Source organism: Spermophilus citellus (assembly GCF_964194105.1).
Source record: "Spermophilus citellus genome assembly, chromosome: 10".
Taxonomy (NCBI): Eukaryota; Metazoa; Chordata; class Mammalia; order Rodentia; family Sciuridae; genus Spermophilus; species Spermophilus citellus.
The window spans coordinates 111,649,325-111,671,083 of NC_138197.1; the positions used below are offsets into that span (position 1 = coordinate 111,649,325).

General features: G+C 41.6%; 1 protein-coding gene across 3 annotated transcripts in view; it reads right to left on the reverse strand.

The window, feature by feature from the left end:
- TMCC3 (transmembrane and coiled-coil domain family 3) overlaps nt 1-21,759 on the reverse strand; it is a 215,199-nt gene that overhangs the window by 53,584 nt on the left and 139,856 nt on the right. The window contains exon 1 of one of the 3 annotated variants that reach the window (XM_081310146.1): nt 20,193-20,455. The exons of 1 other annotated variant lie outside the window; for it this stretch is intronic. Coding sequence is in view for 1 of the 2 variants with exons in the window: in XM_081310143.1 (XP_081166269.1) it covers nt 20,193-20,270 (78 nt within the window). In the remaining variant the exon portion in view is untranslated. Of the gene's footprint in view, nt 1-20,192; nt 20,456-21,759 lie in introns of those variants that run through there. One more of the 3 variants, XM_081310143.1, reaches the window with a different exon arrangement.

Below are 21,759 nucleotides of genomic sequence, written 5' to 3' on the forward strand. Positions count from 1 at the left end.
CCAAGCCACTGTTGTCACTCCCTATGGGTCTCTCTGGGCCAGCATGCCCATCTGTATTCTCTCTGTAATCCATCAATCAAGGACGTCCATGTGTTGGCCCATACACTGGCCTTCCCATACCTCTAAGGCCCCGGGTCCTCCTCCTGACTCCAGCCACAGCCTCCTGATGTGCCTTAAGCTCTGCAGGTTCTCTCTTGCCTGGGGATGTGTCTACATCTGCTATTTCCTTCCTGGACCACTCTTCCCTTAGGTAGCTGCACAACTTACTTCAAAGGTTCTTCCCTCTATGTCATCTCTGAGAGGAGTTTTCCCTTAGTCTTTGGTTTGGATGTGAGCTGTCCCCCAAAAGCTCACATGTGAGACAATACAAGAAGGTTTGGAGGAGAAATGATTGGGCTCTAACCTTAATCTAATCAATGAATTAACACCCCCCCCCCATGGGATTAACTGCGAGGCAGCTGGAGGCAGGGGGATGTGGCTATGGGGTATATATATTTTATATCTGGTGAGTGGAGTCTCTCTCTGTTTTCTAATCACCAAGTGATCAGGGCTGCTTGCCTCTGCCACGCTCTTCTGCCTCACCTCAAGCCCTAAGGAACAGAGCCGGCTTCTATGGACTAAGACATCTGACTAAACTGTGAGCCCTCAAATAAACTTTTCCTCTTAAAATTGTTCTGGTCAGATACTTTAGTCACAGCCGTGAAAAAGCTGACCTAAACAGTCTATTTAAAACTGTGTGAGCCTCCCAGTCCTCTTCCCAACTTTGCTTTTTCAATAATGCACTGACTACCACTTAACATGCAGGGGATTTTATCTATGACTCTGCGCTGTCTGCCTTGCACTACTAGAATCAGGCCCAACTACAGCAAGAATTTTTGTTTTATCCCTTGGAATGTCTGGCACATAGCAGGTGCTCAATGCTTACTAAATGAATGTGCTGAATGAGGCTGGAAGCTGAGCTCATGAGTTACAAGCATGAGCCACAGAGTGCTGCACGAAAGAATTCTAGCCTGACATCCCCACATACCACGTTCCTTGACTTGGAATAAAGATGGGTGAAAAGGGGACAATTTGGTGGTGGGGAGGGACAAGAAGCCAATCTAAGAGGCCAAAAGGAGTTCATTCTTCAATTCAGTGCCAGGAAAGAGTGCCTGAGAGATTCCTTTTCCATGTCACATGCTGGGGACATGCAGGTACCAATCTCAGTATTTACTCTCCAAGGAAGCACTCACTGTCTTCTCTTCCACTGGGGCCAATAGTCCCAGAGCAAGCAAGCTCCAGGTGTGGTCCAGGGAAGGAGTCTCCAGGCCAAGATATTAAGGGAAGTAATGAGTAGATTGTTTTTGACTTTTCTGATCAAAGTTCTCATCATTAAAAAACACTGCTTAAGCACTCAAGGAGGTCTCTGTTTTCTCTAGCTAAGCTCCACCTATTCACATGAAGGCTCTTTTTCTGCCTTTTGTACCCCCAGTGAAACCTCACCAGAGCTACCAAGGGTTTCCACAAGGGTTCAATTCTCCAGGAGGTCTTAGGCAGCCCAGAGTGGGCTGTGAACTTGTCTACATAGATTGCAGGAATGAGATACCCTGAGCATCTCAGCACCCGATGGATGTTGAAAAAACAAGCATAAGACTTCACCAGGTCAAAGAGCAAAACAGGCGAAAGATGGGAGATGGAATACTTTGCAGAGGAGGAGCCTGTGCCACAGAATGTAGAATGCCTGCCAAACTCCATACTCAACTTCATTCTATGTCTCTTATGGATCAGGTTGTTGTTGTTATTGTTGTTGTTGTTGTTGTTGGTGGTGGTGGTGGGAAATGGGAGTGACAAATAACAGTAATGGGAAAGCTTTAAGTGCCCGACTTCCGTAAAATTATAGGGCACTCAAAGGGTGCTTTTTGGTTCTGAAATTCTTTGAAGGGACTGAAATCGCTATAAAATCCAAAAAGCAAATCCAACCCCACCCCCCCACCACCAAGAAAAATGCTACTATAATTTGAGTTTGTATCAGTCTGTGTTCTGCAGTTTGCAAAAAGGTGACGGATTTGGGTTACAAAGGCAGTGTTCCACTATAAAAACCTGCTGGTTGCCATGACAATTAACATCCCTGTTCCTCCCTTTTGTGCACATCTTCCATCTGAGTAAAATCAAAGAACCTATCTGCAAGACGCAGGATATTTAGTATTTCCTTTGCAGAAGGATAATACACACACACACACACACACACACACACACACACACATACACAATACACATCAAAGGGCTGGCTAATCAGAGGTGAACCAAACCCTTGAACATTGGTACCATCTGTTCTCTTCTCCCACAAATGCCCTACAAACCACAGGAGACACTCCTGCAGGAGGGTGGGCTGGGAAGACTTAACAGCTGACACCCACTCATCAGGTCCAGAACCTCTCAGGGTAGATTTGGGTCTGTTCTCCTATAGGGGACCCTGTGAAGCCAGGGCTCCCTGGAGAACAGTCCCTGCCATCCTGCAGCACCATGATCCATCACAGACCTGCCCTTGTCTGAGTACCTCAAGGGGCTGATCTCAGGCCTAGCACAGTGCTGAGCACCTGGTGATGCCCTGAGGACGCTGAAGGGAACTGTGGGACAGTGCCACCTCTCTTTTATATTTTCTCCCACATTCTTTGACTAGGCCTAGCCTGTCTCAGATCAGCCCTGATTTGGAAGAAGGCCAGGGGAGAATTCTAGGCCCTGTTCTGGGGAGTGACCTTGGGTTACCCACAACCTGGCGCTGCCACTAGCTCCCATTTTGTGGTCACCAATCTTGACCACTGACCCAGGTGAGGAGCTCAGTGATGAATAAATCAGACTAAATTAATTCATGTGAGTTATTCTCTCTTTCTCAGGACAAAGGCTGCTCATCTAAATGTATAAGATCACATGGAGACCTGCCTATTTAACCATCATTACCACTCTTTGTTAAAAGTTCTTATAAAAAGTTATACATGTTCTTGGGCTGGGGTTGTGGCTCAGTGGTAGAGTGCTTGCTTCATATGCATGAGGACCTGGGTTCAATCCTCAGCACCGCATAAAAAATAGATAAATAAAAATAAAGACATTGTGTCCATCCACAACTAAAAGAATTTTTTTTAAGTTATACATGTTCTCATTTAACTACCATGAATTATAAAACCTACTTATTTTAGAAGATACAAGAGGAAAATAAAACACCCAGCAGAGGTAAACAGTACCTGCTACCCTTTCTGACTTTGGGCAATTCCACCTACTGGGTGGGGGCAAAGGCTCAGGAATGTGGATCTACCTGGGATTACTAAATTCCAGCCTTTACACTTAGTGGTATGATCTTGGACATGATAGCTGACCTCTATATGAGCCTTAGTTCTTCATTCACAACATGAGTATAATTTTATACACTTCTTGATACTGTGGTGAGGATTGTTTTAAAGCCTTGTCATAGCACTAGTACAAAATACCTACTTACCTACGCCAGCTTTACTAATGTTCTGTTATGCATATTCCATATTTTTAAGCAAAAATGGTACTTTGTGTATGATATTTTGTATGCTTTTTCAATCAACATAAAAGCATGACCTCTTGACATGTCAACAAATGTATAACGTTGGGCTGGGGATGTGGCTCAAGCGGTAGCGCGCTCGCCTGACATGCGTGCGGCCCGAGTTCAATCCTCAGCACCACATACCAACAAAGATGTTGTGTCCGCCGAAAACTAAAAAATAAATATTAAAAAAAATTCTCTCTCTCTCTCTTTTTAAAAAAAAATGTATAATGTTGATGGTTATAATTCTGAAACCAGAGCTTACAGTTGACCACTGGTTCTCTATTATTATTTTTTTTAATGGTCACCTGCCACCATGGAAAATCATTCCAAAGGAAGTTGGAGAATTTTTCCCTAAAAATATGCACATCTATGTGTCACAGATAAAACCCACAGACCCTAGGAGTTTATGGGCCGAGTTGTGTCCTCCTAAAAAAATCCTATGTTGAAGTCCTAACCTCAGTACCTCGGAATTTAACTATATTTCAAGATAAAGTCTTTAAAGAGGTAATTAAGTTAAAATGAGATGATTAGGGTGGGCCTCAATCAGTATTATCAGCATCCTTCTGAGAGGAGGATACGTGGATACAGACACAAAGGGAAGTTGATGTGAAGACAAAGAAAAGAAGGTGGACCACAAGCACAGGAGGCCTAGGTCCTCGTGGTCCTCAGAAGAAATGACCTGCCAACACCTTGATCTCAGACTTTCAGCCTCTAGAAATATACAAAGAAATTTTGTTTAAGCAACCCAGTCTGTGGTATTTTGTTAGAGAAGGTCTAGTGAATTAACTCACAAGGTTAACACAAAATACCAGCTCTAACCTCACGCAGTATAGGTAAGAATATTCAATGTTACACGTTCTATATTTTGAAGTAACAAAACATTTTAAAACTAACAAGAGGGGCTGGGGTTGTGGTTCGGTGGCAAAGCACTTGCCTTGCACATGTGAGGCACTGAATTTGAGCCTAAGCACCACCTTAAAAAAATAAAAATAAACAAACAAAATAAAGATATTGTGTCCATGTATAACTAAAAAAATTTTAAAAAACTAACAAGATTATAAATTGATACTCTAAACTTCCCATAACGCTGCTGTAATTACATAAGAAAAACAAATGCAACCACCCATGAAGTATGGGATTTCAGTCATTTTTCATCTCTGTCCATACATGCACACTTCAGTTCTCTTAAAGTGCACTGGAGCTGGGAGCTGGGAGCAGGCAGTGGCAGACACCTGGCTACTCAGGAGGCTGAGGCAGAGGATCATTAAGTTCAAGGCAACTCAGCAAGACCTTGTCTCAAAATAAAAAAATTAAAAAGGGCTGGGGAGGGGCTGGGGTTGTGGCTCAGTGGTAGAGCACTTGCCTAGCTTGTGCGAGGCCCTGGGTTCAATCCCCAGCACCACCACATTTAAAAAAAAAAAAAAAAAGTATTGTGTCCAACTACAACTAAAAAAAGGAGCAGGGGGCGGGGGATCTGGGGATGTGGCTCAGTGGTAGAGGCCCCTGAATTCAATCCCGAATACCACCAGAAAAAAAAAAAAAAAGGAGAAGAAGGGTTGTATAAACACACTGGTTCAGGGAATGAAGGTACCATGTTGAAAAAATAGCAAGTTACAAGAGATGTCATTTATGCAAAATTTTAACTCAAGAAACAACATTTTGCTTATTAATTCAGTCAAGGTGTAAAAACACATAAAGAAATAACACCTAACAACTTCAGGTTAGAGAGATCTCCGAGGAAGTAGGAAGGAAGATGCACCCATGTAACTGTACCTGGGACCATTTATTTCTTACAAATAAGTAACTGAAATCAGATGCAGACAAGTCAAAAGGCTAACAACATCCGTTGACTCGGGGAGGCAGGAATATGGGTCTCACTGTTTTTAAAATGCCTTTTTTCCATATGTGAAAGATTTAAGATTTAGTAACTAATCATGAATTTGTCTACTTCCTGTATTTAATCAGAACCACTTGGCTCTGCTTTGACATGGATTTTCTTTCTTTCTTTTTTTTTTTTTTTTATTGGTTGTTCAAAACATTACAAAGCTCATGACATATCATCTTTCATACATTTGACTCAAGTGGGTTATGAACTCCCATTTTTACCCCAATTGACATGGATTTTCTTCAGGCTCAGAACATTGTCCCCTTTGTGAAACAGCTGCTATTTCTCATAGGCCTCTTCCTTACCTTATAATTCTGGAATCTGATGTCACTGCATTTATGTCCAGAGGTCATTAATATCAACCTTAAATTCAACAACCAAAGTATTCATAAACATAAGAAAATTAAAATCCACTGAGAGTTTAATAAGTTAGTTGCCCTAGAAAAACCATCAGGCTCATTTCAGGCGGCTGAGTAAATAGTAAACTAAGAAGCAATTATTTTAAAGAATGAATTACTAACAAAGTAACTGATTTCTGCAATGTCCAAAGTATCAGAAAACATAAAATACCTTTGTATCCAGAATTAGTATCTCTTTGTCTTTCAACAGTATATATATATTATTCTTATTTATCAATCTGTTACCATTAAAATTACCCCAAACACACAACTTATTTTAAAACTAAGGATTTAAGGAAAGTCACAAGAACACAGGCTTATTATGTTTATTTCCTAAAGAAATAAAAGTTTCAAAAGAATGTTGGAGCCCTGGACTCACTGTGCAAAACTGGCCTTACACAGCAAAGCTCCAGATCTCATTTTAAGTCTATAAAATCAGAGCTTAATGCGAGTCTTGAGTACTTCAACAACTTTCTTGCTTTTGGCCCATTTTAAATGGCTAGACTGCTGGTCAAATTTCTCAGCAGTGGTTTAATGTCCTCCACCCACCCAAAGGGCAGAGTACTTCTAGGAGCGCAGTTAACGATCTGTGTGAGTATCCCCACTGCTATTGGGAGGGCACACACGAGCCAGCTGAATGAAGACCCTGGCTTGTCCTCTGGTGCCCAAACGCTCAAGAGACGCCAACTCAGGGAGTGCTTCTAAACTGCCCTCACATGAGGTAAGCTTTGGCGGACTCTACACAACAAATATTACGTGATAATTTGCTTAGGTCAGGAGGCTTTTATAGGCACAGTGCTGTTTGCAAACAAAAGCATATGTAATAAAAGCACCTTCACTCCACCCTTAATATGCTCTTAGGTAAGGTTATGAAATGTTAAGTGTTAGCACAGCCAACAAACAGCTTTAGCTTCCCTCTGGGTCAGAAGCAGAGATAAGGGCAGCTGGATGGTTCAGTAATTATCAAAGGTGCACAGAGCCACCCCTAAATAGCTATTAACAAGGCACAGGGGTAGCATACAAGTAAGACTAATAAACCAGATAAAGAAACAGCTTCCTCCCTCAAAACCCGAAATTTTGTGGTATTTGTATCCTAACAGAAATGACAAATCACTGTGGGCTGGGGCTGTAGCTCAGTGGTAGAGCACCTGCCTCGCATGTCTGGGGCACTGGGTTTAAGCTTCAGTACCACATAAAAATAAATAAATAAAGCTATTGTGTCCATCCGCAACTAAAAATAAAAAATATATTTTTTAAAAAAGGAAAGAAAAATGACAAATCACCTTAAAATTTCTCAGTACAGGGCCCAACTCAAGGATCCTACATACACTTACCAAATGAGAAAATGAGCCTGACAAAGCAGCAGTCCTGGACCCTACAGGACAAAAAGTTAGGCTGGGTTTCTGCCCTTCTTTCTCCCCAGCTGGGATGATAAGCCACCAATTCTTTAGAGAAGCAATGGTGGTTTGGAAAACAATGCACATTCTTTATGTGGTAGCAGATTTTTGGCAAATGATGGGAGGTCAGGATTATTCTTATTATTATTTAAAAGACAGCTATGTTGCCCAGGCTGGTCTCTAACTCCTGGGCTCAAGTGATCCTCCTGCCTCAGCTTCCTGAGTAGCTGGGATGCCAGGTACATGCCACCATATCCAGCTTAAAGGACAGGATTTTATAATGTTAAACAGAATTTGTTGAGAGGTGACATTTCATTCAAAAGAGAACTAAAAGGAAAAGTTAAACTCACACACGCCCCTTTACTATCCTTTCTCCCCTCCACTTTTGTTCTTCCCTAATGTAAATGATATCGGAGTCAGGCCTGTTTGAAAATTTCTAAATATAAGAGCTGGAGTTCTCAAAATACTCACATCAAATCCTAGGGGGGCAGGAGGCAGGCGCTATCAATCCAGAATAGACACTCCAGAATCACAACCTTCTGAGTGCATTAGTTTTAAAACTCAGAGAAAAGGCAAACACTTATAAAAATAAAACTAGATACATGTGGACAGCAGTATTTTTAAAGACAAGTAACTATTCAAAAAATAATATTGGGATAACTGCATAGACATCCGAAAGGGAATCCAATAATTTTAACTGGTTCAAGCATAAAAATAAAAATCATAAAATATATTAGGAGAACATGGGTGTGTTAGCTTTTTTTAAAAAGGATCTCAAAGTACAAAGGCCTCTGTAAGAATGACACAATCTATAATCATTAACATTTTCAAATTTCTTCATGATGAAATCTCATTAATATATGTTCATATTTTTAATGTGCAACCTCTGTGTTCAGCACAAGCAAAACAATGACACCAGCAACCGGAAGAATTCTATGACAGCCCCCACGTTAGGATCTCCCTTGTAGGAGCAAGATTTGTGAACACGATGGGATTTCATTCCCATGACTAGGTTATCTCATATGGCAAAGCTGAAATTTTTTTTCAGATATAATTAAGGCCCCTAATCAGTTGACTTTAATCAAGGTAGCATGCTGGGTGGGTCTGACCTAAGCAGGTGAGCTTTTATAAAAAGAGGATCTAAGGGTAAAAGATAAAATGCCTCAGTGACTATTGTCCCACAGGCTTGAAGAAACATTGCCATGTTCTCCAGAGCACCATGTGTCAGGGGACAGTGGGAAGCCTCAGGGGGATAAGAGCCTCAGTCCAACAGCTCTAAGGAACTTAATTCTGTAATCCACCAATGAGCCTGGAAACAGAGCCAAAGTCTTAACAGAGGGTGCAGGCAAGCTGCCACTGAACTCTAGGCCCGTGGAAACTGTGAGATTAAAAAAAAAAAAAAAAAAAAAAGACAGCACCCATTAAGTTTGTAATTTGTTATACAATAGTAAAAAATTAACATAATCCAGGAATAACAAATTGGGAAACATGTATGTGCAATTTGTTTAATAAGTGAAAAACTGCCATAAATCTTTAAAGAGATCAACAGATAAATGGCCAGAATACATTATGTAAAAATGTGAATATGTAACAGATGTGATTCTGCAATCTATATTTGGGGTGAAAATGGGAGTTCAAAACACAATTTGAGTCTAATGTATGAAAGATGATATATCATGAGCTATGTAATGCTTTAAATAATCAATAAAAAAATTAAAAATAAATAAATAAATAAATAAATAAATAAATAAATGGCCAGAATATGTAAACAGTTGACAAACTGGTTTTTTTTGTTTTGTTTTGGTACCGGGCACTCGACCACTGACTAAAAACCCAGCCCTATTTTTATTTAGAGACAGGCTCTCACTGAGTTGTTTGACCCCTAGCTATTGCTGAGGCTGGCTTTGAAATGGGATCCTCCTGTCTCAGCCTCCCGAGCCGCTGGGATTACAGGTGTATGCCACGGCACCACGGCACCTGGCAACAAACTGTTTTTTAAGTATAAGAAAATCTGATCAATTAATGTATTATAATTAACTACTGGAGAAGCTGGCTGAGGGGTGCCTGGGACATTTCTACTATTTTCTGCAACTTCCTGATATTTAAATATTTCAAAGTAAAAAAATGTAAAATATGATCAACCTCATTTATAAGAGGAAAAAAATTAAAATAAGGTACCAGTTTTCGGGCTGGGGATGTGGCTCAAGCGGTAGCGCGCTCGCCTGGCATGCGTGCAGCCCGGGTTCGATCTTCAGCACCACATACAAATAAAGATGTTGTGTCCGCCGAAAACTAAAAGAATAAATAAATATTTTAAAAAAAGGTACCAGTTTTCATCTCTCAGATTGGCAAGGATCAAAAATCTTGATAATATCAACATTGCACTGGAAGGATGTGAGTTGAGGCATGTTCACACATTCCGGGTAGTTATATAAACTGTCACCAGTTTGCTCACTGCTGTACCCCAGTTCCTGGTGTTTTGACACAAAGTAGGTACCGTGTTCGATTTGGCAATATCATAATTTAAAATGCATGTGCCCCTTAGCTGAGCAATCCCACTGTGAGGGATTTAGCTTACTAGCATATCTTTATATGTGCAGAAAGAAGTATGTCCAAGCCACTGGTGTGTCTGTAATCACCAAAGATTGAAAGCCATATGTCCTTTTATAAGGAAATGGTTAAATAAATGATGGAATCACCATATGCTGGAATCTTGTGCCACAATTAAGAAGAATTAATCTGCACTGAGATGGATCAAGAGCAGAACCCGCTTTCCAGCTTCTGAGCCCCACGGTGCAGTTTCCCAGCAGACTCATTCGGCTACTATTTCCAAACCCCACCCATGTGCCAGGCTGCATGCCTCAATACAAAGAACACAATCAACCCCAGAGAGGAGAGGAGAGGTGCCCACAGACACAGCTCTTACTGAATGGGCCTCATATTGTTAGATAAATTAAAATCTATGCCAGCTAGTGATTCAGTCTCAAATAGAGGCCACCTGTTCCAATTAGTGAGATTAAAATAGTACACTGCTAATATCTGAAGTCAAGTTCAGGCCTTTGGGCTGATCACAATAGCTTTACAAAGAGATAAAAGGGACTTCTGGTCCCCAACCCACAGCTGGACACACCAAGGACACGTACTTAGGTGCTGAAGCACTGTCTCCAGTAAGAGCATGGCATGCTTTATTTTTGGACAAGAGCTTATATCCAAATTTCTCTGAAGGGCTGCAGCTCCAGGCACTATTTAATGTCTTCACATTACCAACAATCCTACATACATATCTTTAGGTTCAACTTTACTTCATAAAAAAACAGCTGAAATTTCTTCACTGTCCCCAATCTCTCCTTGCCTGAAATTCCCAAAGAATCCCCATCTTCTTGATGTTCTATAGTTTGGCCTAAGGTCTTCTACTACCTGCCTCAGTTTTTCTCAGGTGCTCAGAAGACCAAAGTCATGTGGAGACACCCCTCCTGCAGTGAGCAGCACTCATTTCCAATCTCCCTCTAGGGTGCCCACCCAGACAAGACTGCCATCCACTTACCAGAGTACTTCTCATCCAAAACATCATTTATAAATATTAAATCAACTGATGTATACTCCTTCTGGTACACAAAGGATTCAGGGTGCATTAAAGGAAACACACATTCAGATGGTCCTTGGATTGTGATGGTCTGATGTATGATTTTTCAACTTTAGGATTGTGTGAAACTGACACACATTCAGCAGAAATTGAACTTCAAATTTTGATCTTTTTTGACATGTGTTCATAAATCAATGACATTCTACAATATGCTACTGCTTCCCAATAAACCCATTTTAATTTGAATGTAACATGTTGGAAGTATATAGAATACACCTACCCTATCAGGCACCACAGCCTAGCCCATGATATTCTGCTGCATCACCACCACTGCAAAATGTACATTCACGAGTAGTCTCTGCATCCTAATCTTGCACCAAAGATAGTTTAATAAATGATTTTAAAGTAATACCAGCACATTTTTTTAAAAAAGCTTCACATAAGGGTTGTACCCCACTTTAAAAATTTGGCATAAAATCTGTGAGTACTGTGCAGTGAAATATGATACTTTAAACATGCTCAGAACAAATCATCTAACACAAAGCCTATTTTATAATAAAGTGTTGAATGGCTCATATAATTTATCAAACCCTGTAAACATACATAAATGTAAGTGTACATGCATGCACATGCCCACAGACACACATTCTTACTTTAAAACCAGACCACATAAAATATGCATTTCAAAAGAAAGTCAAAAGCAGGATGTAAATATGCAGAAGGCCCTGGGTTCAATCCCTAGCAACACACACACACACACACACACACACACACACACACCCAGATATAAAAATAAGCAGTCCATAATATCTCACTCAGTTTTTTTGAAATTTGAATTTGAGTTGCCTATTGACCAAAGAAAAAAGAGAAATAGTTAATAACTCAAATTTTCATAATCCACTAGGGGTTAAAGTATTTCTAAGCATCTTCCAGGCCACAGGTCTAGAAGAAAGGATATATTAAGATTAGTGTTTTTCTAAATGATCTTCAATTACTTTAGGTGGCCTAAGACAGAAGCTTTAAAGAGCAGAGTCACTGTGAACGGGTGATTCCCTCTTCAACCCTCAATCCCAACCAGCTGTTTCAGTCTGGGAGGAACACTCTGTGGGGTCAAAAGCTCCCCAGCAATGCTCTAGCACTCACTAGCTACTGATTCTGGCACTGCAGGCCCCAAACTCAAGTGATATTTAGCTGGAATAGTAACAATGATACTTTAAAAACAAATTTAAGTTAAGGAGTGAACTGATTTAGAAATATCAGGTAAATTATAGACCAGGTGGTAACAAGCGACATGTAGGAGGTACGGGGTGATTGAAGGCTGGGGAACTCTGTGGTAGGCCGTGCGTGACTCAACACCAGAACAACTAAGGCTGTTAGTAATGGGTTTCCTAACACCACTTCCCGTGGTTGCTCACACAGCTGGTAAGTGAAAGAGTTGACTTTCAAGTTTGACTCCTGAGTCCACTGAGTCAGTAAAGCTGGAGATCATGAGGAAAAGGTGTCTGGGCAACATCTAAGATGTAAACCACGGGACTGCAGGTTGGGGAGATTGAGGAAGCCTCCCAGGTTTGGGGACTGGTTGGATGGGAAGAGACTAATTGGGAACCAGGAGATTGAGAGAATGATGTCTGACAAACAGACTTTGATATGCATGTGGGACTTCTTGGTGGAAATAAATGTTTTGTATTTTGCAATAAAAGCCACACCTTACTATTGGGTTGGGCTCAAGTCAGTGTGTAGGGCAGAAGTCACACGGATTTCCCCTCAGCAGTGCACTACAGTAGGGCTAGGCACTGGACATACCATCTCTCAGTAAACCATTGTGACTCAACAGGCCATTAGCAGCTGTGACTGTCTTCCTCACAGTGCTGAGCAGATAATACTTCCATTGGCCAAGAAACAGATTAAGGTTTTGGTTTGGGTTTAAGGAATGTGTTGTTTAAGTTATATACATGTTGAGCATCCCTAATCCCCAAACTTTAAATGCTCCAAAATCTGAAATTTTTTGAACACTGACATGATGCCGTAACTGGAAAATTCAACCTGAACTTTATATGACAGGTTGCAAAGGACAGGCACACAAAACAATACCGTATAAAATTATCTTCAGGCTATGTGTATACATGTATATGAAAAGTCAGTCAACTTTGTGTCTAGATACAGGTCCCATCCCAAACTATCTCACTGTGCATATGCAAATACTCCAGAATTAAAAAGCAAATCCAAAATCTAAAACACTTTTAGTCTCAAGCATTGTAAGTAAGAGATAACCAACCTGTATACCCAAAACACTAGGTACTGGGAGACGCTCTCAATCAGAGACTCACAGGAATTGAACATTTCAAAGGCAACAGCAGACTTAGGTGGAATTCTAGGTTCCAGAATATAAGCAGTCTACAGCTTAAGCATCTGCATACCCTTTCTCCAAACATCCCATCCCCAACTGGTGGACTCATCTCACAAAAATTTACACTGAAAAATACAAAGACACTAAAAGGCACCTCCGAAATTACAATTTTTAAAAAGTGGCAACAATCCAGAGCAGCTATGTAGCTTTATGCTGTCACCCTTCTTCAGTTCAGCCCTGATCCCCACAAAAATCTGGAATGATAATAACCTAAAAATAAATCACTCAAACACACATTTTCACCTAGAAAATTAAAAATTTTAAACTGTTCATTGATTTTTTCCTGAAAATAATTTTAAGTTCTCAATTTACCTAGTTTAATCAAAGAAAATTAAGCAATTAATTTGGTAGGCCCAATCCCCAGCACATGTGTGCATGTGCATACACACTCTCTCTTTTGTCTGAGTGTGTGTGTGGGGGGGGGTATCAAGGTAAACAGATATATGTCTATACAAAGTTCTCTTTTAAGACAGATAGGATAATGGTTAGTCCTAATCAATCTGTATTAGTTACATGATTTTACTGGTTCTAATCTGGCTGACATACTTTTTCTACTTCTGCAAATGAAATGATGTGAAGTTAACATCTAAGTTCCTTTCCAGGGTCTAGGGGTAGTTCAGTGGTGGAGTACGTGTTCAGCATGTATGATATCCCAGGTTCAAGCACCAGGATTTAAAAAAAAAAAAAATGAATGAATAAATAAATAAAATTCTCTAAGGAAACCAGGAACAGTTCTCCAAGGGAAGAATTATAACACTTTGTTAAAAAAAAAAAAAAAAAACCTAGTAACATGCCTGAGGGTATTAAATAAATTTCCTTCCACTTCTAACATGTTGAAAACACAAAAACACATGGAGTCTAATCTCCCAACCCTCTTCCTTTGAGAGGACTGTGCCTTCAATCCAGTCCAGCCAGGATCCCACAGAGAGTTCTGGTGAGGCCACTGGAGTATTTTTTTCTCAGTTCCCTTAAACTGTCCTAGTGTTTTCAGTTATCAGGAGCCCCTCAGACCTGAGGCAGACACAAGTTTGCAACCATCATTTAGATGTGGCTTCCTGTGGGTTCTTCAAGAAACAGTCCTTCAAAAGATCTGGTCTCCGAAGAAAACGCAAAGTAATAGAAATCACACCTATAGTCTGCACTCAACCGCACCTCCTACAACGGCGGACAGTTACATTGCTCTTAGGTGTTTTATTATTATTCCTTTCCCATCTTGATATTAACTGATTGGCTAGCAGGTGCTGGCTGGACAATGCTTCTACATCCTACATCATTTATTTCTCACAACAGTCTCCAAAGGGAAGCATCATGACACTACTGGTAAAAAGGGTAACTTTGGTAACATGCCCAAGGGAGACTTGTGGGGAGGATGGCTAAAGAACTGGAACTCTGGACCACTCCAGTGCCTGTCCCTCAAATGTGATGTGCTGTGGGGAGACACAAGAAGCAGTGGCTAAATATTATGAAGGATTTCCCAGAAAGATCACCAGGTGACTGATTATGTGGCACAAGAAAACAGAAGATGTGGATATGCAGTTCAGTCACAGGGATCTACTAAGGAGACATGTATCTGCAGCCACATTTTGAACTCAATGGTTACAAGGAAAACCCAGAGTCATAATGCTCTTCAGTGGCTCATCCTCTTGAAACAAAGTATCAGGCTTCAGAATGTTTTTCTCATGCTCTTAAATCATGACCTTATTTAACCGCCTTTAAGACTTCCCCAAACTGTGGGCAAATTCTTATATCCTAGATGTTACAAAATGTTCATAAACTATCATTCAAAACCAGCATTGGTTCAAAAGTTTATGAGTATATGACTATGTGCAAAGACTGGCAAAATGTGTTATAAGAATCTAGAGCACATAATTTGGGTAGGTGTTCTGCTGAAGCTGTTCCGTCATTTCCCAATAGCCACAAGACCTCGAACAAATTAGTAACCAGGCTGGTCTTCAGCCTCCTCAACTGTAAAATGGAGCTGTAAGCAGGATACTGTGAAGATCAAGGAGATAGTGAATTTGAAGTACTTTCCATCGCCTGGTGTACATTCAGTAATCAGTGCATATTAACTACTACTGGTGAGCATTCTTTTGTGCTCTGTTTGCCTCCTTACAGAGAAATAATCAACAAGTTCACTGTTTTGCTTCACATAGCATCCCTCCCAAGTCCATGAAGTGGCTGGATTAGGCACAAATCATACATCCTGATGCTCCTTTTCTAAGGAATGAAAAGTCCTCATTCTGATTCACAGTACAGTGATTCATGGTTCTCTTCCTTTTTTCTCACCACCCCCTCTATTGAAAACACAAAAACACCAGAAACAGCAGGGCTGAACGCGGCAGATTCGCCTAAAGTCAAGATGTGGGCAATTTTCATCTAGTGCTCAGTTGATTTCTAACCTTAGCAGCAGCCCTGGAAACTCAAGCCCAGGGTCTGAAGCAAAACACATCCTGTGATCCAGTCAGGTAGCAGCTGTCTTGGTGCTCAACAGCGGATGTGACAGGCGGGTGTGCTGGTGGTGGTTGGCAATTCATTCTCCTCTGAAGGAGGATCCACAGCTCAAAAAACACTTGCCCTATCAATCTAGTCATCCCAAATATAAGAAAAGTCTGGCCTGCAACACCATTCATTATTCACAGTCTCTTTAATGAATTCTTTAGAATGAAACAAGTCACTGGCTAGAAGAATATTCACAGACTGCTCTGTTCACATTTCGTAAATATCATTGCAGTTATTCCTTACAACACCCATCTTGTGTAGAAGATGAAACTAAGCCTGAGAATGAGTAGAGAGCTCAAAGTCTTGCCAGTAGCAAGTTTCACTACAGTGAGATCTGTTTTCTGAAGATGAAACTAATGAAAGTGGGTCTGTGGGGTAAATAACCTGGGTCCTTACAGGTACGATGGATAGAAGTTAGTGAAGGTCCTTATGGCTGAACTGGGTAGGAGGTGACTGGGGGTACAGAAGGAAGGAACCAATTCCAGAAAAATGTCAGAGAAAGACCTAGGTTAGAGAGATGGGGGAAAGCAGGCACTCAAAATGACTAGCAGTTCTGAGTAATCAAGGCACCAACAGAATAAGAAAAAAATTCACCTTACATACAGATAAAAATAGCTAACATTTGAGTGCACACAATCTTTATTTATTTATTTATTTTTGTACTGAGGATTGAACCCAGGGGTGCTTAACTAGTGAGCCAGGGTCTCACTAAGTTGCTGAGGCTAGCCTCAAACTTTTAATCCTCCTGCCTCAGCCTCCCAAGTTGCTGGGATTATAGATGTGCACCACATCTGGCTCAATCTTAACTTTTTTTTTTAAACAACACTCTTATGTAAGACTCATAGTCACTCCCTGAAGAATGGACTAATATCATACTTTTTATTTATTTTCCAAGTTTTTTTTTTTTTGCAGTTCTGGGGAATTGAACCCCATACGCTTGTACATGCTGGACAAGTACTATACCAGCATGTTTAGTACATGTATTAAACATGTTTAATACATGTTTAGTCTTATTTTTATTTTGAGGTAGGGTCTCACTAAGTTAACCAGCCTGGCCTTAAAAACTCTTTCATTTTTTAAATTAATTAATTATTTTTGGAACTGAAGAATCTAGGGACACTCTATTACTGAGCTACATCCGCAGCCCCTTTTTAATCTGAGTCAGGGTCTAAGTTGCCAAGGCTAGCCTCAAATTTACAATTCAGCCTCAGTTTTCAAAGTAACTAGAATTACAGGTGTGTGCCATCCTACCTGGCTCATCACCTCTTTTTTTTTTTTTTTTTTTTAAATAGATGGCTAACTACAGGCTCAGAAAGATTATTTAGGACACTGTCTTGGTGACCAATTGGTAACTGTGAAGAGCAAGAACATGATCCAGACTGGCCTAAACCTGGAGCCCCAGTTGCTCATAGCTACACTCAAATGGCTGGAAGTGACACTTTCAAACATTTAAATGAAAACGGTACTAACAAAAATTTGATTCACACGTAATTTTTAACATGAAAAATAAACCAGTTACTGTAAAGAAAGAAGACTGCCCATATTCTTAAAAAGATGATAAGCTTTAATAATATAGGACAAGAAAAAAAAGGATTCTAATTATGTATGCTCTTTCTTTTAAAGTAGAGATGTATTATGTATGTCAAGCTAACAAGCACTATTTCTGAGTTGTACAAGATAAAATTTTAAAATGTGAATGATTCTGACTTGTTAGCTTAGACACAATCACATAATTCATTGGTTTCATTACATTTTTGCTGAAGGTAAGGGGGATCTAGGTCAGTCCACCTGACTATAAAAATAGACTTTTGCAATATTAAAATAGCACACTGCCTCATTATTATTCCAGTTACAGAGGCTTAAACAAGACTAGCAAAAGAGATGTGTGTATTTTTCCTGTTATCTCAACAGGGTATCAACTTTGAATTTTTTTAAAAAAATGACCATTTGATAACAAAGAACATGTTCTCAAAAGAGTGGCTCCTATCTGGGAGGAAACTGCATATTACTAAAAAATTCATCACCTCTTCCTAGGCATCCCCAATTGTTATTTTAGGGAAGCTAATTTATCAAATGAGACCATTAGGGGTTAAATCCTAATTTACACTAGTTTATTCCCAAGGAGAGGGTGCCATTGAGAAATTAATCCCTAATACCATCTGATGTCTCCCTTTTGCATCACATACTCTCTGGGTGTAAATATGAAATGTCTTTATAGCTGCACCTAATTGAATTCCACAAAACAGAAGCTAAAATCATGGAATGAATACTTCCTATGCAGGGAAACTGCTTTGGCTTTCCCTTCATTAGAGTAGACTTAATGCAGCCTTAAAGACAGGTTCAAAATTACATCAGACCCTTGGGGCTGGGACTATAGCTCAGTGTTAGAGCACTTGCCTAGTACATACGAGGCCCTAGGTTCAATCCTCAGCAACATGTTAAAGAAATAAAATAAAGTTATTGTTCTAAAAAAAAAAAATACATCAGGCCCACTGGAGAAAAGTTCTTTAGAGTTTGCAAGATTTCACTAGTTCTCCTGATTCCTCACAATGTCAACAATAAAACCCCTAAGAGCAGAAAGGTAAAAAGTTTAGTCTGGACTCTTAAGAAGTCCAGCACTGCTACTATAGAACCTGTGATCTTTTCTACTAAAGTTCTAGTCACCTTCTCTGCCTTTCTTCTAGTTCTCACTGGATATCTCATTTCCCCAGTAGACAAATTTAGGAAAAGTGGTACATACAAAGTCTAAGTTGGTTTTTAAACACACCCTATTTCAAATCAGGTATCTCCATGCTAACAAAACAATGTAGCCCACATAGCATGTGAGCAGACTTTTAAAGAAAATAAAGATGCCCAGTCCAATACAGTGGTGGCACTTTCACACAACATAGATGTGGAAGTCGAACTATGACAGAAACAGCAGAGATAAACTCCTCCTGCAGTTCAGTTACACTTTCCATCTAAGTACTTGAAGTAGAGACTTTCTCACCTGTTTTAAAAGTGAGTTTTCCAAAGTTTCATGAATTCTACCAATTGCTTAAATGAGCTGGGCCATCCATCCCTTGAAATTACTGTTTACACAATCGTACTGTTTACACAAATATCAGCACAGTTATACCAAGAGAAACCAAGCCTCTACATTTTTTAAGTCTGAAATTTCTTCTGTCAACTGCAACACTAACTTTATAGACTGCACAATCACAAATTAGAAAAACATCTTCGGTTAGCTGTATTATTGAGCAGTCACCCTTAAAGAAACTTCTAACTGTAGGTAACCAAAAGTTGTTCTCTTCCAAACAGTGTTTCTGATTATTTTCATAACAAGTTATGAGCTTTTAAAGAAAGGGGGGTGGGAATAGGGGTAAGTGGGAAGACAAGAGGTATTATTCCACCAAATATATTCAAACTGCCAAAACCTGAAATTATCTTGTTAAATTAACAAGTGCCAAAAAGAAAAAAGGAAAATGTTCTAGGGGCTAATTACTTCACTTCTGGGGTAACTGATGACTACTTGGGACTATGACTGAACACCCTTCCTGCAGAAGGCTCACAACCATTCCTTTCACTGTTGTTACTATCTCCATCTGGTTTGTCTTTGGATATTGAAGGTGGCAGGCCTGAAACTGATTCTGTTCTACCTCCTTGAACTTTATACAGGGAAGCTGACACCCAGATCCCCAGTTCTCTCGGACAAGCACAACTCCAGGTATTTCTTTTCAGAACAGATGCCAGGGTGGAGGAGGTACTACATTTTAAATGGCACTTCAATCAGCCACGAGGCGAACAGATTTCGGAGCCTCTTATCCAGCCGCGAGGATTAAGCTGCCAGGGAGGGCACAGGTATTTCCCGGAGAGACCAGTGCTCTGGCTGCGGCCTCCGTCTTTAAATTGAAGCACTATAGGGCTCGTCCCGCAGAATGCCTGGAAGAGCTATTTTCGCCCACAGCCAAAATCAGCAACGGCAAATTACACTGCAAACAATGGCGAGGGCGCCTGCTCCGAACGGCTTGAAACTCCGGAGAGGCAGTGCAAAGACTGACTTTTCACTCGAGCAGAAGCGGGCCCGCCGCCTCCCGAGGGCGAGACACGCGGCGGCGCCGGGAGGTTGGGAGCGAGGGTGGCAGAGCCCGGCCGAGAGACCTCCAGCGCCGGGTGGCGGGATTCCCTCGCCTCCAGGCTGAGGGCGCGCCCTGGCGGGGAGGGCGACGAGCGCGGGCCGTCGGGGAGCCTCGGGCGCCCGGGACAGCGCGGGGCCGAGCGGCGGCGCGGGCTGGTTCTGCTCCCCACCTGGGCGGCGGACGCGGGCTCGGGGCCCCTCCAGGTCGGTGATTCGGGAAAGCAAGGACCCCAGCAGAGGGAGAGGCGGCGGCGGAGCGAGTTAACACCGAGCCCAAGCCCCGCCCGGCCTCGCCCCCCGGCCCCGCGCGCCCTCCCCGGAGCTCGGCGCCCCCGCCGCCGCCCTGCCGCGGCTCTCACCCGGCTCTTGCAGCGGTGGTGCCGGCCGGGGTCGGAGTAGGTCCGGTCCACGGTGAGCGCCGTGTCGCTGCCTGGCATCTCGGCGCCCAGACTGCGAACTTTCCGTCTCCTGGGGCCGTGCGCCGCACAGCGCCGCTGGCTGCCAGCCGTGCTCGGGCTCGCCCGGGGAGCCGCGGCCGAGGGGGCGGTGCGGGCTGCTGCAGCTGTTGCCGACACCCGCGCGGCCGCCCTGCTCCGCAGCCACCGCCGCCGCGGGGTGGGGGGAGGCGGGACCGGGAGACGAGTCTCCGCCCCCTCCCCTTGGCCGCCCCGCCCAGCGCCCGGACCCCGTCCAGGTGCAAGTTCTTTGCCTCGCTCCCTGGAAGACACTAGTTCCACCCCCTCCCACTCTGCCCTCTTTCTCCTCAAAAGATAAGCGACATCGACACTGCTGACTTATTTGTGTTTATGATAAAAGATGACTTTGAGAGCAGGATGTTAATGATGGCTTTCAATGCTTCCTTTTAGGTTATTATTCACTCAACGGGGACTTACTGAGCTACTACCATGAAACAGACCCTGGGCTAAGGACCGGAGATGAAAGAAACAAAAATCAACCAAAAAAAAAAAAAAGCCATTTCTTTCCTTTTGTGATTCCACAGAGTGTACATTAAGCTCCTACTGTGTTGTGTATTTTAATTTTTTGCATGTCTGACTCACCATGTTGTAAGCTACTTGAAAGTCCGGACATATTTTAGCATTCGCCATTCCCAATGAACTGCCCCATCTACAAAGAATTTGGAGTCTGGAAGAGAAAGGACTGATTGGAGAGCAATTAAAATTTCAGTTTCCTAAATCAAAATTCAAAGCATCTGGTGCGGTTCTGTATGGCATGCCAAAGGGAGACTGGGTTGACAGGTTTAAAGCGCTCTTCCAGAGAGAACCAACCCCAGTGCACTGTGACTAGCCCAAGGCAAGGATTTGCTCCTCCCCTTGGAACAGTTGAAAGGATCAGGCTGAAGGAAAATACAGAAGTATATTTGGAAAACCTCAGGTCGACTTAGGGGGCTTCTTCAGGAGCAGATGGACAGTACAAAAAATTCATGGAGACCACGTGGGCTCTACTTCCAAGGGTAAGAAGTTCAGTCTCATTCTGTGGGTGTTGAGCAGCTGCTGGAGTTTCTGAACAGGGAAATGACAACATGAGAATAGAAATTTAAGGTGAATCACTGATTAAAGATGGGTAAGAAACACTGATTAGAAAGCCATTGCAAAGACTGAGAATACCCAAATGTCCTTCAGAAGGAGACTAAATAACTAAATCGAGGTAAGTCCATCCAGCAAGTAATAAAAGGAAGCAGCCCTCTATGTATAGCTATGTAATTATTTCTAACATATATAGTTAAGTGAAAAATGCAACCGCAGAATAATATATACGGTATTCCACCATTTATGTAAAAACAGAATGCATATATTTATATATCCTTATACATACACATAATTTATTTCTAATATAATAACCAAGAAACTACAAAAATAAATAGACAAGAAACTGAAGCCAGGAGTAGGGGAAGCAGGCAGCTTAGAA